We start from the raw sequence: 15,624 nt of genomic DNA on the forward strand, positions 1-15,624 counted from the left end.
TTAAATCATTTCAATAACCTTTTACATTAGCATCTAGGATGTCTATTTTTAGATATAGAACAAATTGTTTTCCTTTTAAATCATTTCAATAACTTTTTACATTAGCATCTAGGATGTCTATTTTTAGATATAGAACAAATTGTTTTCCTTTTAAATCATTTCAATAACCTTTTACATTAGCATCTAGGATGTCTATTTTTAGATATAGAACAAATTGTTTTCCTTTTAAATCATTTCAATAACCTTTTACATTAGCATCTAGGATGTCTATTTTTAGATATAGAACAAATTGTTTTCCTTTTAAATCATTTCAATAACCTTTTACATTAGCATCTAGGATGTCTATTTTTAGATATAGAACAAATTGTTTTCCTTTTAAATCATTTCAATAACTTTTTACATTAGCATCTAGGATGTCTATTTTTAGATATAGAACAAATTGTTTTCCTTTTAAATCATTTCAATAACTTTTTACATTAGCATCTAGGATGTCTATTTTTAGATATAGAACAAATTGTTTTCCTTTTAAATCATTTCAATAACTTTTTACATTAGCATCTAGGATGTCTATTTTTAGATATAGAACAAATTGTTTTCCTTTTAAATCATTTCAATAACTTTTTACATTAGCATCTAGGATGTCTATTTTTAGATATAGAACAAATTGTTTTCCTTTTAAATCATTTCAATAACTTTTTACATTAGCATCTAGGATGTCTATTTTTAGATATAGAACAAATTGTTTTCCTTTTAAATCATTTCAATAACTTTTTACATTAGCATCTAGGATGTCTATTTTTAGATATAGAACAAATTGTTTTCCTTTTAAATCATTTCAATAACTTTTTACATTAGCATCTAGGATGTCTATTTTTAGATATAGAACAAATTGTTTTCCTTTTAAATCATTTCAATAACTTTTTACATTAGCATCTAGGATGTCTATTTTTAGATATAGAACAAATTGTTTTCCTTTTAAATCATTTCAATAACTTTTTACATTAGCATCTAGGATGTCTATTTTTAGATATAGAACAAATTGTTTTCCTTTTAAATCATTTCAATAACTTTTTACATTAGCATCTAGGATGTCTATTTTTAGATATAGAACAAATTGTTTTCCTTTTAAATCATTTCAATAACCTTTTACATTAGCATCTAGGATGTCTATTTTTAGATATAGAACAAATTGTTTTCCTTTTAAATCATTTCAATAACTTTTTACATTAGCATCTAGGATGTCTATTTTTAGATATAGAACAAATTGTTTTCCTTTTAAATCATTTCAATAACCTTTTACATTAGCATCTAGGATGTCTATTTTTAGATATAGAACAAATTGTTTTCCTTTTAAATCATTTCAATAACTTTTTACATTAGCATCTAGGATGTCTATTTTTAGATATAGAACAAATTGTTTTCCTTTTAAATCATTTCAATAACTTTTTACATTAGCATCTAGGATGTCTATTTTTAGATATAGAACAAATTGTTTTCCTTTTAAATCATTTCAATAACTTTTTACATTAGCATCTAGGATGTCTATTTTTAGATATAGAACAAATTGTTTTCCTTTTAAATCATTTCAATAACCTTTTACATTAGCATCTAGGATGTCTATTTTTAGATATAGAACAAATTGTTTTCCTTTTAAATCATTTCAATAACCTTTTACATTAGCATCTAGGATGTCTATTTTTAGATATAGAACAAATTGTTTTCCTTTTAAATCATTTCAATAACCTTTTACATTAGCATCTAGGATGTCTATTTTTAGATATAGAACAAATTGTTTTCCTTTTAAATCATTTCAATAACTTTTTACATTAGCATCTAGGATGTCTATTTTTAGATATAGAACAAATTGTTTTCCTTTTAAATCATTTCAATAACCTTTTACATTAGCATCTAGGATGTCTATTTTTAGATATAGAACAAATTGTTTTCCTTTTAAATCATTTCAATAACTTTTTACATTAGCATCTAGGATGTCTATTTTTAGATATAGAACAAATTGTTTTCCTTTTAAATCATTTCAATAACTTTTTACATTAGCATCTAGGATGTCTATTTTTAGATATAGAACAAATTGTTTTCCTTTTAAATCATTTCAATAACTTTTTACATTAGCATCTAGGATGTCTATTTTTAGATATAGAACAAATTGTTTTCCTTTTAAATCATTTCAATAACTTTTTACATTAGCATCTAGGATGTCTATTTTTAGATATAGAACAAATTGTTTTCCTTTTAAATCATTTCAATAACTTTTTACATTAGCATCTAGGATGTCTATTTTTAGATATAGAACAAATTGTTTTCCTTTTAAATCATTTCAATAACCTTTTACATTAGCATCTAGGATGTCTATTTTTAGATATAGAACAAATTGTTTTCCTTTTAAATCATTTCAATAACTTTTTACATTAGCATCTAGGATGTCTATTTTTAGATATAGAACAAATTGTTTTCCTTTTAAATCATTTCAATAACTTTTTACATTAGCATCTAGGATGTCTATTTTTAGATATAGAACAAATTGTTTTCCTTTTAAATCATTTCAATAACCTTTTACATTAGCATCTAGGATGTCTATTTTTAGATATAGAACAAATTGTTTTCCTTTTAAATCATTTCAATAACTTTTTACATTAGCATCTAGGATGTCTATTTTTAGATATAGAACAAATTGTTTTCCTTTTAAATCATTTCAATAACTTTTTACATTAGCATCTAGGATGTCTATTTTTAGATATAGAACAAATTGTTTTCCTTTTAAATCATTTCAATAACCTTTTACATTAGCATCTAGGATGTCTATTTTTAGATATAGAACAAATTGTTTTCCTTTTAAATCATTTCAATAACCTTTTACATTAGCATCTAGGATGTCTATTTTTAGATATAGAACAAATTGTTTTCCTTTTAAATCATTTCAATAACTTTTTACATTAGCATCTAGGATGTCTATTTTTAGATATAGAACAAATTGTTTTCCTTTTAAATCATTTCAATAACCTTTTACATTAGCATCTAGGATGTCTATTTTTAGATATAGAACAAATTGTTTTCCTTTTAAATCATTTCAATAACTTTTTACATTAGCATCTAGGATGTCTATTTTTAGATATAGAACAAATTGTTTTCCTTTTAAATCATTTCAATAACTTTTTACATTAGCATCTAGGATGTCTATTTTTAGATATAGAACAAATTGTTTTCCTTTTAAATCATTTCAATAACCTTTTACATTAGCATCTAGGATGTCTATTTTTAGATATAGAACAAATTGTTTTCCTTTTAAATCATTTCAATAACCTTTTACATTAGCATCTAGGATGTCTATTTTTAGATATAGAACAAATTGTTTTCCTTTTAAATCATTTCAATAACTTTTTACATTAGCATCTAGGATGTCTATTTTTAGATATAGAACAAATTGTTTTCCTTTTAAATCATTTCAATAACCTTTTACATTAGCATCTAGGATGTCTATTTTTAGATATAGAACAAATTGTTTTCCAAACCACCAGTTCTTGAAGTGTGAAATGAAGCCACCCTCCAGGAAAGTACAGTTTGATTTGGCAGGTTTCTCTCAGTGTGATTCACAAGTGTATCCCAAACCTCTAATCTTCCCTGAATCCTTCAGTATTGTGAATGACACTTTAAAAATTTAGCATAATCATGTATAATGTATGACTAAAAGTAGCACAGAGGATATTAAATGCTTTCTGGAGCTGTAATATGAAGCCTGCCATAATGCATCTCTTGAAGATGAAGAAAAAAATACAAAACCAAACTATTTTGTCTAGACGTTATTATGTGGTTATAAACGTGAATGAGGAGCCATGTGTGTGTGAAGATAAATGCCCACCACCTATCAATGGTATCAATGGTATCAATGGTATCAATAAATGTAGTTTTTTGGTCTGAAGATATTTGCCAGTCTGTTCTGCCACATTAGATAGCTAGTGGGAAGCAGCCGCATAGCACAGGGAGATCAGCTCGGTGCTTTATGACCACCTAGAGGAGTGGGATAGAGAGGATGGGAGGGAGACGCAAGAGGGAGGGGATATGGGGATATATGTATATGTATAGCTGATTCACTTTATGATACAGCAGAAACTAACACACCATTGTAATGCAATTATACTCCAATAAAGATGTTAAAAAGAAAAAAAGTGAATGGTCAGAAATTTCTCTATTGCTTTTTCCTAACTTTTCCTCCATTTGTCATAGTTTATGTGTTAGTGAAGAAGTGTTTACAGAGCTCCTCATTGAAAACTTTTCGATTTAGCTCTTAGGAGTGAGGTTTTTTAAAAACAGCTTTATTGAGATATAATTCACACACCATATGCCTCACCCATTTGAAGTATACCGTTCAATGGTTTTTCATATATTCACAAGAGTTATTCCACCTTCACCAAAGTCAGCTTTAGAACATTTTCATTATGTTCAAAATTCACCCCTTAGTTGTCACCCCATCAGCTCATATCCTCCAGCCCCGGGCAAACACTTACTTTCTGTCTCTATAGATTTGCCTATTGTGGGTTTTTCATATGAATGGAATCATGCAATATGTGGTCTTTCGTATCTGGCTTCTTTCATTCAGTATAATGTTTGCAAGGTTCCTCTACTTTGTAGCATGTATCAGTACTCCATTCCTTTTTATGGCTGAATAATACTCCACTGTATGGATATAGTGCATTATGTTTATCCATTCTTCAGTTGATGGACATTTGGATGAGTTTATTTTTTTTAATAGAAAGAAGGTGTTAAAAAGTTGAAGCTTCTATATTTCTTGGGGGTGGAGAAAAGCATCTTCTGTCTTTCATCACAGGTAGAGGTGACATACCCAGCAATGAAGACCAGCATCCTGCTTATGTTCTTGTGGGGATTGTCCTGTGCTCTCCCAGTAAGTATCAGGGTAGGGATGCATGAAAAAAAAAGTGTTTATACCTAAAACTGCACAAATTGCATTGGCTATAAGACAAACTGGCTGTGTGTATGTTCCAGTCAGATGAAAATGTAGCTTCTTAGGAAGCTCTTTTCTTTAAAATATCATCCGAATAATTCCTTGTTCTGTTCAGTTGCCATTCATATAGTTAGGCTGCTCTTGTTTCTTCCTCATGAGCAGTGGTTCTCAAAGCGTCATTCCCCAGACCAGTAGTATCAGCACCAACTAAGACCTTGTTAGAAATGTAAGTTCTTAGGTCCCCCATCATACCTACTAAACCAGACTCTCCAGCGATAGGGCACAGCAATCTGTGTCTTAACAAGGCCTCCAGGTGATTCTGATGCATGCTAAAATTTGACTAATACCACTCCCAAGTATGTGAAGTGTTAATAGCTGCTGCTTTGGAAATTTCTGTGGGCCGACCACTTGTGCTGAATTTTCTAGGTTGCCAGGGATCAAAATACTGAATCTAAGAGTTCTGAAGAATGGAAGGTGAGTAGAAAAGTTTTTATGAAATATTTTTATTTTAATATGTTATTAGTATAACCAAGATGGCTTCATTGCAAATGTTGAAACTACTAATGACTTAATGAACACATTAATAACCTAAGATATAGGGAGTAAGGGCTATAATTTCTAGTTCTTATAAGAAAATGTAGTCCATATAATGCTTCAACTCCAACTTAATAGTATAATTTGGTGAGGAAGCATTTTTTTCCTTTAGCTTTATTTTTGTGGTTGGTCTGTATAGTAGTGCAAGGGGGTGGATGACAGTGAGCCAAGATTGTCCTTGAGGGGTTAGGACTAGAAATCTGTTTTATCAGATGTCTGGTAGGCAGGAGGTTAGGAGATCAAGTCCCGGAAGGTGAGAAGAGAAAGAAGAATGAGAGAATGCTAGAGTCTTCAGAATGATAGCTAATGTTTATTGAGTGTTGGCTCCAAATAACCCAATCATTATTAACTCTCAATAACTCAACAACCACTGCCAGACACGGTTCTGTGTGTCTTGCATGTATTAACTTTCTCAATCTTCACAGTACCCCTAGTGAATTAGGTGTTGTATTTTCTGTGTTGAGACACAGAGAGTAACCTAGTCTGTCTAGGTTATGTGGTTAATTAGCGTTAGAGCCAGACTTTGAACCCAGGTCGCTCTGACTCCAGAATTCATTTTCTTTACTGGGGTGTTACATCCCTCTTGGGAAGGGGTCAGGTCTAGGAAGTCAGTAGCTTTTCAAGATTGGAACTACAATTGTCACTCTGTATCCGCAGGGCATTAGTTCCAGGACCCCCTCGGATACCAAGATCCATGGATGCTCAAGTCATTATATAAAATGATGTAGTATTTGCATGTAACCTGCATACATCCTCATGTGTATTTTAAATTATCTCTAGATTACTTATAATACCTAATACAATGTAAATGCCATGTAAATATTTGCTGGAGTGCAGCAAATACAAGTTTTGCCTTTAGGAAACTTCTGGAGGTTTCTTTCTTTCTTTCTTTCTTTTCTTAAAAATATTTTTGATCTGAGTTTGGCTGAATCCGTGGATGTGGAACCCATGGAGATAAAGGGCTGACTTTAGGAGTAAGGCTTAAAATCTCAACCTAAATCAGAATGTTTTTTCATTACCTTGTTTCCTGCTGGCTTTTACGTAGGACACAGCTAGGGCACAATGCTATTAGTGATGGCCAGATAATGTCAGAGGCCTGAGATGGGGTCCTGCCCCTGCTTGAGGCTGGAATAGATATCGCAGGATTTCTTACATGAACTTTCATCAGGAACGTCCTTAGGCTGGTTTATTTAAAAGCAGTTGCTGTGGATCCCTTCTTTCATTCAGCCTGAGTACCCCAAACACACTGTGTTCTCAAGTCTAGCCTTGGCATGAGAAAAATACCAATGTGTTGCTCCCTTCCATTCCTAATTCCAGATGCTAAGTGACGGGGGTAGAGTCTGCCATGGTGCCTGCCGCAGTGTCACAGGGCAAAGACTTTAAGTGATGACAGGCCCTTCCTCTAGGAGCTATCCCGGCCCAGCGTCGCTGAGAGGCTTGTTGAAGACATGCTGACAGCAGCTACCCTCTGCTCTTCTCTGCACCTTGGGTCTTCACACCCATTGCTCAGTGGCTTTGAGCCACATGGGATTTGGGATTTCGTCATGTTCAAGGGGAGGGAGAGTAGATGGGGAGAGGGTACCAGAGGTGGTACAGGCATTCTTAGAGTTCTCATCAGATTGAAGAAAGTGAAATAAATCAGAACTATGACTAAGTTTCAGATTTAGCCTTTGTTATTTTGGTGATCTTACGTGACTCAAGAAAGGTTTAATGGCTTCTTCAATTCAGTTTTGTCCGCTATTGAATTTTATAAAGTAGATGTTCTCTAAATGGATCACTTCTTCAGCTTATATCATACTGAATACTTTTCAAGATGCTTCCATGGGCATTAGCCAATTTCATCCTCACAGCAACCATGTGCAATGAGCACAGTGGTTGCTAATATTCTTAATTTACGAATAAGAAACTGACGTCAGATAGGTGAAGTGAATTGTGCAAATTCACATAGAGTGACCAACCATCGCAGTTTACCTGAGGCTAGATGTTTCCTGGAACACATGAATTTCAGTGCTGGCATCAAGACAGTTTTCAGGGCTAAAACCTAAGCCAAGGAGCTAACTGAGACTTAAATCTGGGTTTGTGAGTTCCAATGCTCTTTTTCCTCTCTTACATTTCCTCTAGGTTGTATATTTTTCTTCAGAGAAATTGTATTTTTGTCTAAGTATTGGAAATACAAAAATCTTCCAGGTTTTTTATATCACAAGGTCTTTTCAGGCCACTGGTCATCTGACATTCATTTTTTAGCCATTTCATTATAAAATAGCATTAATATTCATGTGAATACAAAATATATATCAATATACTAAAAAAAACCTAAAATTATCCTAAATGTTTGCAATGATATGATCCATCTGTGAAAGAGTAACTTGTCTTCCTTCCTTCTTTACAGGGTCATTTGGCTCAGACACCAACACCACCTTTGGTAACTATATCACTGATTTTTTATCATAAACGTCTCATGAAATCACTTTCACACTCATCATCATCTCAGGCCATTTGGAAAGTAGTAAATCCAAACCACAAGCGATTGATGTGTGTCCTATTTTTTTCTTTACTCAGGAATTACGAACATGAAAAATAAACTTTTTTTTTTCTTTTTAGAAGAGAAGTGAGTCATCAGAAGAAAGTAAAGTTAGCTCAGAGGAACAGGTAATTAAACAAACCTTTCTTAACTTTCCAGGCTACTTAGGAATCAAAGGAAATGATGTTAGATTAAATTACCTAGTGACCATTCTAAATATAATATTTTCTAACCTTTGGTTATGCTGGCTAAATCATCCCACAAAATAGGAAGGGGAAAATGAGTGGGAGAATTCAGAGGTAGACATGCTCTTCATTCCATATTTATCACTGGAGCCAGATGATAGACACTGTGGCCCTAAATGTCCCTCTAGTTAAAGAGAAAACACACACACACACACACACACACACACACACACACACACGGTCATAGACTCTGTAAGACAAGGAATAGCTCACTCATAAATCTCAAATGTTGGTTTTACAATTGGAGCAGTTCAGATCTGGCAAAGAGTTCTGGTTAATGTGAGATACCTGCTGGGTCTGGAGACCACCTCTGTGCCCGGAATCCTGTTGGAGGAGAGAATAGGAGAGCCCTGAGGAACCTTTAAGGAGACAGCTGCTTCATGTTGGTAATTCCTGAATAAAGAAAAAAATAGGACACACATCAATCACTTGCGGTTTGGATTTACTACTTTCCAAATGGCCTGAGATGATGGTAAGAGTGTGAAAGTGATTTCATGCTTTAGTAATGACATCTTTAAAATCGTCTCATCTGTGGCCCTGGGAGAGGGGAAAGCTGACTTAGCTTGTATCACTTTAATAGAAAACTTGGCAGCTTCCTCTTCTTATCCTCTTTCTCCTCCCCATCTTCCCTCTCCCTTCCCTCTCCTCTCCTCCTCCTCCTCCTCCTTATTCTTTTCATTTTCCTAAGACAGTGTCACTGCTTTCTTAGCTGTCCTATCATTTTGACCAATCTCAACCCCGAGGGGCTCCAGACATTCTAGGAACCAGGTTTCTCCCTGAAACTTTGACCCATGTTGCATTCTATACTCACTCAGAGTTGGAAAATGGATTTAGGCTTTTTACCACGATTTACTAAAGATTGTCAGAGGAACATTTTACAGATTTATAAGCATAGAATTGGGGAAATGCTCTTTTCTGGGGACATTGTGATTTATTGCCTCAGTGTTCTCTGGGCTCTCAGATGATGACAGCACCTTGGGAGGGGTGCAGTATGTGCCTATCGAGGTTAGGAAAACTAAATAGATGCTCAGTTCTAATGGATCAGTGTAAACGCTAGTGATGGGAAAAGGTGTCATCACCCTGTAGTCCTGACTGGAAACTCAGACATTGATGAGTAGGGACATGTGGGAAAAAAAAAAAAAAAGTTGGCAAGAATGTTCTGTCATAGGATATGGTAGAGAGAGCAGATTTTTCCAGAGCGTAATGAATGAAGATTCACTATCCCTCCTTATCTGAGTAGAGCATCCAATTGTTTTACTTCTGGGGAATCACCTCTCTGAGCTCACAGTTAGAACTAAGCTGTCTTGGTGGTCACACTAGTTACAGGCTTTCAGCTAAGCCTTCTACAGGCAGCTCTCTGCCTGTGCAAATGAGGTCTAAACATGGTTTTGGTGAGATTTATACCTTACTACAATATTATACTTTCATTTTAGCGAAAGGTTTCATCCGCCTGCCCTAATACATTTTTTCCCCCAGAGTTGATTAGAAAAAAAAATTTGAGTCATTTTAAAAATCACCCAGTATTTTAAAAAACTCTGTTTTAAACCAAACAACTTGATGAGTGAGTATTATAAACCAATTCTTTAATTTACAAAAAATTCTCCAAAAGTATCCTTTAAGGACTCCCACTTAAATATTGAGTTCCATAAATGTGATTTCTATAAAATTTTTGAGAAAATTTTTGCAGCATTAAGTGAACTGTGCCTGTGTAAAATGGAATGACTTGACTTTCAACTGTTCTTCCTTCCTTTTTAACCCCTGGTTGAAACATTATTGAGCCATAAAATTGAACATGGCTTTGATGAGGGACATCGGAAGAAGAAAGCAAAAAGAGCCTAGACGGGCATTAAATAACACCCTTGAGAGCAGCTCCTGGGGTACTAACCATGTCTGTTAACCCCAAACTCCAGGTAAATGAAGACTCCAGCGACAGCACTGAATCAGAGGAGGGCCTGGGCCTTGATCATCAGCAATACATTCATAGACCAGCTGGTGGCCTTTCTAGGAGTGGAGGAAAAGAAGGAGATGATAAAGATGACGATGAAGACGAGAGTGGAGATGACACCTTGGCTGATGATGACAATGGCCCAGGACCTGAAGAGAGGCGAGGAGGGAACTCCAGACTCGGAAGTGATGAGGAGTCCTCTGACACCACACGATCCGCAGAGGAGAGTGTCCCACAGGGGGAAGACAGCGCCCAAGACACCACCAGTGAGAGCAGGGACTTCGGCAGTGAGCACGAGGGGCCCAGCAGGCCTGAGGGAGGCGACTCCACTCCAGACAGCGAGAGTGAAGAGCTCTGGGTGGGAGGCGACACTGAGGGGGTTAGTAGCCACGGGGATGGCTCTGAGTTTGACGACGAAGGAATGCAGAGCGATGACCCGGCCACCTTCAGGAGTGAGAGAAGCAATTCCAGAATAAGCAGTGCCAGCATCAAGTCAAAAGGTTCGAGAGGGAACAAAAAGGAGCAAGCAAGCACTCAGGATTCTGGTGAAGGCCCATCAGTGGGGTATCCCAGTAGGAAATTCTTCAGATCGTCTCGCATCTCCGAGGAAGATGGCAGAGGTGAGCCTGATGGTAGGAACACAGTGGAAGAAAGCAAGAGTGACTCCACAGAACACCCCGACTCCAAAGAGGCTGGTCTCAGCCAATCCAGGGAACACAGCAAGAGTGGCTCTCAACAGGAGAGCGAGGAGAATCGGTCCCCGGAAGACAGTCAGCATGGCCAAGACCCCAGCAGTGAGTCTAGTCAAGAGGTTGACCTGCCTTCTCAAGAAAATAGTAGTGAATCTCAGGAAGAGGTAGTGAGTGAGTCCAGGGGTGACAACCCCAATAACGTTACCAGTCACTCAAAAGAACAGGAAGCTAGTGACTCCAGTGAAGAGGACAGCTTGGATAAACCCTCCAGTTCAGAGAGCAAATCCAGAGAGGAGCAAACTGACAGCGAATCCAGTGAGAGCACCAGATCCTCAGAGGAAAGCCCGGAGTCCACTGAAGAGGAGAACAGTTCCAGCCAGGAGGGCCCCTGGTCTCCCAGCGCCTCAACAGAGAGCCAGAGCCAGGAAAGCCAGGACAGCCCATCTGAGGAAGAGCAGGGCAGCGATTCTCAGGACAGCAGCAAATCAAAAGAAGAGAGCAGCTCAACCGAGAGCACATCAAGCAGCGAGGAAGAAATCCAGTCCAAAAACACTGAGATGGAAAGCAGAAGATTAACAGTCGATGCTTATCACAACAAACCCATCGGGGATCAAGATGACAATGACTGCCAAGACGGCTATTAGCGCGGGCGCTCCTCGGTGCCTCTCGCACACAGGTGTCGTGGGGGCTGGAGACTAGGGAGATCATTATAACTGTAATTTATTGATGTTTGTATCAGAAGAATAACCAGAGACCATTCCTTTATGAAAGGAAATACTGGACATTATACTTCTTTCTAGGATGTCACCAAACCATAGAGGTTTCAATAACGGGGAATTTCACTAGAATACCCTCAGTGAGACCCGAAGCAAGGAAAGATGTGCATTATAGCTTCACAGCTGAAATAGTTCCTAACTCATTAACCTAACACACAGTTATTGAGATTCCGTGAGGTACCAGGCACTGTGCTAGGTGCTGGGGATATAAAGAAGCTTCAGACTTGGTTCTTGCTCCTGACGAGCTTCTGGAGGGATAAATAAAGCTAAAGAGGGATACATATGACGGAAGCAAGAATTACTACTATCCAGTGGGGTGAGTCCTATAACACAGGTATGAACAGAACATATGGGAGCACAGAGCGGGGACCAACATTGCCTTAGAGAATCAGAGAAGGCTTCACAGCAGAAAAGACACTGGAGTTGGAGCATTGCATAGGATTTCTCCATTTAAGACAAGACAATTCTATTTATTCTTGGTATAAGCAATAGAAAATCCTGTATGAATAAATATTTAGTTTGTGAAAACACTTTCAAATTATGGCAAAGTGAGGTGTTTTGGATAAGTAAAACTTTTTTTTTCAATTAATTGATCCTTTTCAATGTTTTTTGTGGAACTCCAGTGAGAATCACCTCCCTGACCACTGGTGATGTGGAGGAATGGGTTGGGGAGCGTGGAAAAAGAAAATTCTTCTTTAAATAGACAACTTTCAGCTTAATTTTTTCTAAGATCAGTCTATGTGCAATGTTAGAAAACCTGTTCTCAGAGTCCTCTGCCTGTGTCGCACGTAGCAAAATTGTGTGTATAGAATTCAACTGATTTTTGCCGAATACCCTTTGAAATGTTACCTCAACATAAAATATTTGTTTTGTAATAAAGATAATAATATCCAGAAGAAGTATGTGCTTATTTTTTATAGGGATGTCAACTTTTAGGATATATTTATATGAAACGACTCTTCCTTTAAAGCATTGCAAAATAGTCTATTAGCTTTCTCCCATTAAAACAAAGGATCTTCTTAAATTATTTCCTGAAAATTTAATTTTATTTATACTTCAGGCAGCATTTTGATAAAGTTACTTTACATGTTGCTTATGATATTTCACTAAATATACCTGTTATAGATAAGGTTAAAAAAAGGAAGCAAGCTCTCAGCTTTTATATAAGGCCATGCCAAAAGTTCATGGTGTTTGGGTTTAACATTAGTTCTTGCTGGTGTCTCTGAGTCATAAGTGTAAACTCTGGAAACTACAGGGATACACATTCCTTACACTGTATTTCTTTGAAGGAAACTACCTCATCTCAGCACTTCCACTTTTCAAATGCGTTTTCACACACACTGCCACTAGAGAACATCAAAATTCCCCTACAAATTCATTCAGAGAATCAAGAAGACTTCCTAACCTTCAGCCTGACCCTTCCCATCTTTCACATAGCTCTGTTCCCTCATAACGTCAAAGCTATGGTCTCTTGCGGAGATAAAATATATATAGTTCTCTAATCCTCTCCCTTCAGATTTTAATTCAGTAGATCTGGAGTGAAACCCCAAGTTCTGTATTTTAAAAAGGATCCCAGGAGGTTCTGAAGTAGCCCATCTGCACACCTACATTTGGGTTCTCTGACTCTCTGGATTACTTACCTGGCTTTATTAACCTACAGATTCCTACCAACCCACAGTGTCTTCTGAGGAGAACTGCCCATGCACAGATCTCCTGGTTGCTTGAGACATAGGTGACCAGGTTCTAGCCACTCAAATGTCCCGCCTCACCACAGGTGATGGTGTGGGACAGGCACCCAACCCAAAGGAAGTCGGCCAGCAGCCTCAGAGGAGGCGTGGCACAAAGGCTCTGCCTGAACAACAACGATGGTGGCTTGGGGTCTAATCTGATTTTCCCTCTCTGTAAATTTGGATATTTAGGGAGAGAGATGTCAGAAAGTGGTCTGAACAAAAACAGACGGGAAAATACAGAGAAGCAGGAATAAGGAGAAAGCTTAAGTCCATGAATGGTGGAGCACAAAACTGAAGATTATTGAACTCCTGATGCTGGGGAGTAAATCGTAATCCTCTTCCTCTCATTCTTGGATCCTGACTCTCCTATTGCCTGTCAGGCCTTCTTGGATCCCTGTGACATTCTTTCCTCTTAAGTGCCACCTGTATCCTTACAATACACCCACCTTTCTGACATCTTTGTTCCTTGCAACCAAAAAGCCCAATGAACTCAGACTCATGAACTTAGGTCATATAACCTCGGAACACTGGCTAACTTAACAGCTAAGTAGAGGACGTACTGGACAACATAGGTGGACCTTGGGGAGTGAAAAAAGAAAACAGGGGAGAAGCACATTCCAAGCAGAGAGAACGGAGGAGTAGATACATGGAATTGTTTATGCCACATTAAGGTATGATTTTTAAAATCTGGTGTCACCAAAGCATTTGGAAGAGAGGAAGAGGGAAGGGAAGTGATAAGAGAAGAGATCGGAAAGGCAGATCGTGATCTAAAGTGAAGGCCTCTGAATGCCAGATTAAGGAGAATAAACTTCATTTTCACGGAGTGCCTTTCTAGCACCAGGTTTTCATGTATTATACATCATACATATCACAAACATCTTTCATGGATATTACAACCTCTCTACCCCTCTAAAAATATATAAAAAATAAAGAAGAGCAAATGAAACACAGAAAAGCTAAGTTAATTATTCTAGTTTAAAATCCAAAAAATGACAGAGCCTGCTTCCATTTCAGTTTGATGATGAACCACTGAAAGTTTCAAGCCGTGGAATAAGATTCATGAGTATACGATTATGGCCTTATCTGCTCGAAATATAAGTAAAGGAAATGCTATATTCTCTGCTTGCTCTCAGCATGGAAAGAACCCAAGAGCCTCTCAGTCATTTTCTAATGGCTTATGTTCCTAGACCTGCCCCTTTCAGTGGAGAAATTCATTCTTATTTCCCACAAAGTTTCCCATGTAGATCTATGTCACAGTGAAGATTACTACTGAAGATTTTGTACAAGGAAATATCATAGTGCTGCTGGAGAAGCTAGGAATATGGGTGTCCAAAAGAGGAAGCTTATACTGAAGGCTTTAGGAAACATGGCTTAATATGCAGGAGAACTCATTCAGCCTGGAAGCCACTGATTCTACTACAAAGCACAAGACACTGTGGCTTGTACTGCTGTTCCTACTGGTAATGACTCTGGATGCTGCCGGTAACACTGGTACTATTACAATAACACTGGTACTATTACAATAACACCGGTACTATTACAGTAACACCGGTACTATTACAGTAACACCGGTACTATTACAATAACACTGGTACCGCAGATCCCAGCTGTCACTGCTGCCAGAGACCGTTCTCCACGGACCCTGCTGTGTTCTATCACTAGCTCTTAGTTCAAAGTTTGTGGCAGATGCATAAACCTGTCAGAGCCTATACTAAGTGCCCATGCAATAGTTACAAGGGACCCTAGAGAGAAAGTATCTTGCATTTTCAGTTTCAACATCACAAGGTGAATTTTGTCTCTCGTCCAAACGTATAAGGAGGTAATATATGTAAGAAGGTGCTTCAGATGCTGGGTGAGCAAAAAGATTGAGAAACATCCCACTGATGGGGAGAAGGTCCATGTCCATGCCAAAAGGAGGAGCGGCATTAATGTCATGGGAATGACCAAGTCAACCACCAAGGCTCTGGTTGTGATTCATGTTGGTGAAGATGGGAGAAGCAACACTAATACCAAGGGGAATGCATGGACCACCAAGGAATTCTTTTTTTTTTTTTTAATTAACAATAATTTAATTTGTTTACTTTCGCCTATGTCAGCACACCAAGGAGTTCTTACAGGGAGCAAAGGCGCTTTGAAACACCAGGGA

The 15,624-nt window shown here is 37.2% G+C and overlaps 1 protein-coding gene across 3 annotated transcripts in view; it reads left to right on the forward strand.

Moving 5' to 3' along the window:
- The window catches only part of DMP1 (dentin matrix acidic phosphoprotein 1), a 34,413-nt gene extending 21,852 nt beyond the window's left edge, over positions 1-12,561 (forward strand). For 2 of the 3 annotated variants that reach the window (XM_007184123.2, XM_007184122.2), the window contains exons 2-6: positions 4,841-4,915; positions 5,402-5,449; positions 7,959-7,991; positions 8,171-8,218; positions 10,246-12,561. In XM_007184123.2, coding sequence (XP_007184185.2) covers positions 4,862-4,915; positions 5,402-5,449; positions 7,959-7,991; positions 8,171-8,218; positions 10,246-11,616 — 1,554 coding nt within the window. In that variant the 5' untranslated portion in view covers positions 4,841-4,861 and the 3' untranslated portion in view covers positions 11,617-12,561. Of the gene's footprint in view, positions 1-4,429; positions 4,916-5,401; positions 5,450-7,958; positions 7,992-8,170; positions 8,219-10,245 lie in introns of those variants that run through there. The other variant, XM_007184124.2, reaches the window with a different exon arrangement.
- The last annotated feature ends 3,063 nt before the right edge of the window (positions 12,562-15,624 follow it).

Source organism: Balaenoptera acutorostrata, chromosome 5 (genome assembly GCF_949987535.1).
Source record: "Balaenoptera acutorostrata chromosome 5, mBalAcu1.1, whole genome shotgun sequence".
Lineage (NCBI taxonomy): Eukaryota > Metazoa > Chordata > Mammalia > Artiodactyla > Balaenopteridae > Balaenoptera > Balaenoptera acutorostrata.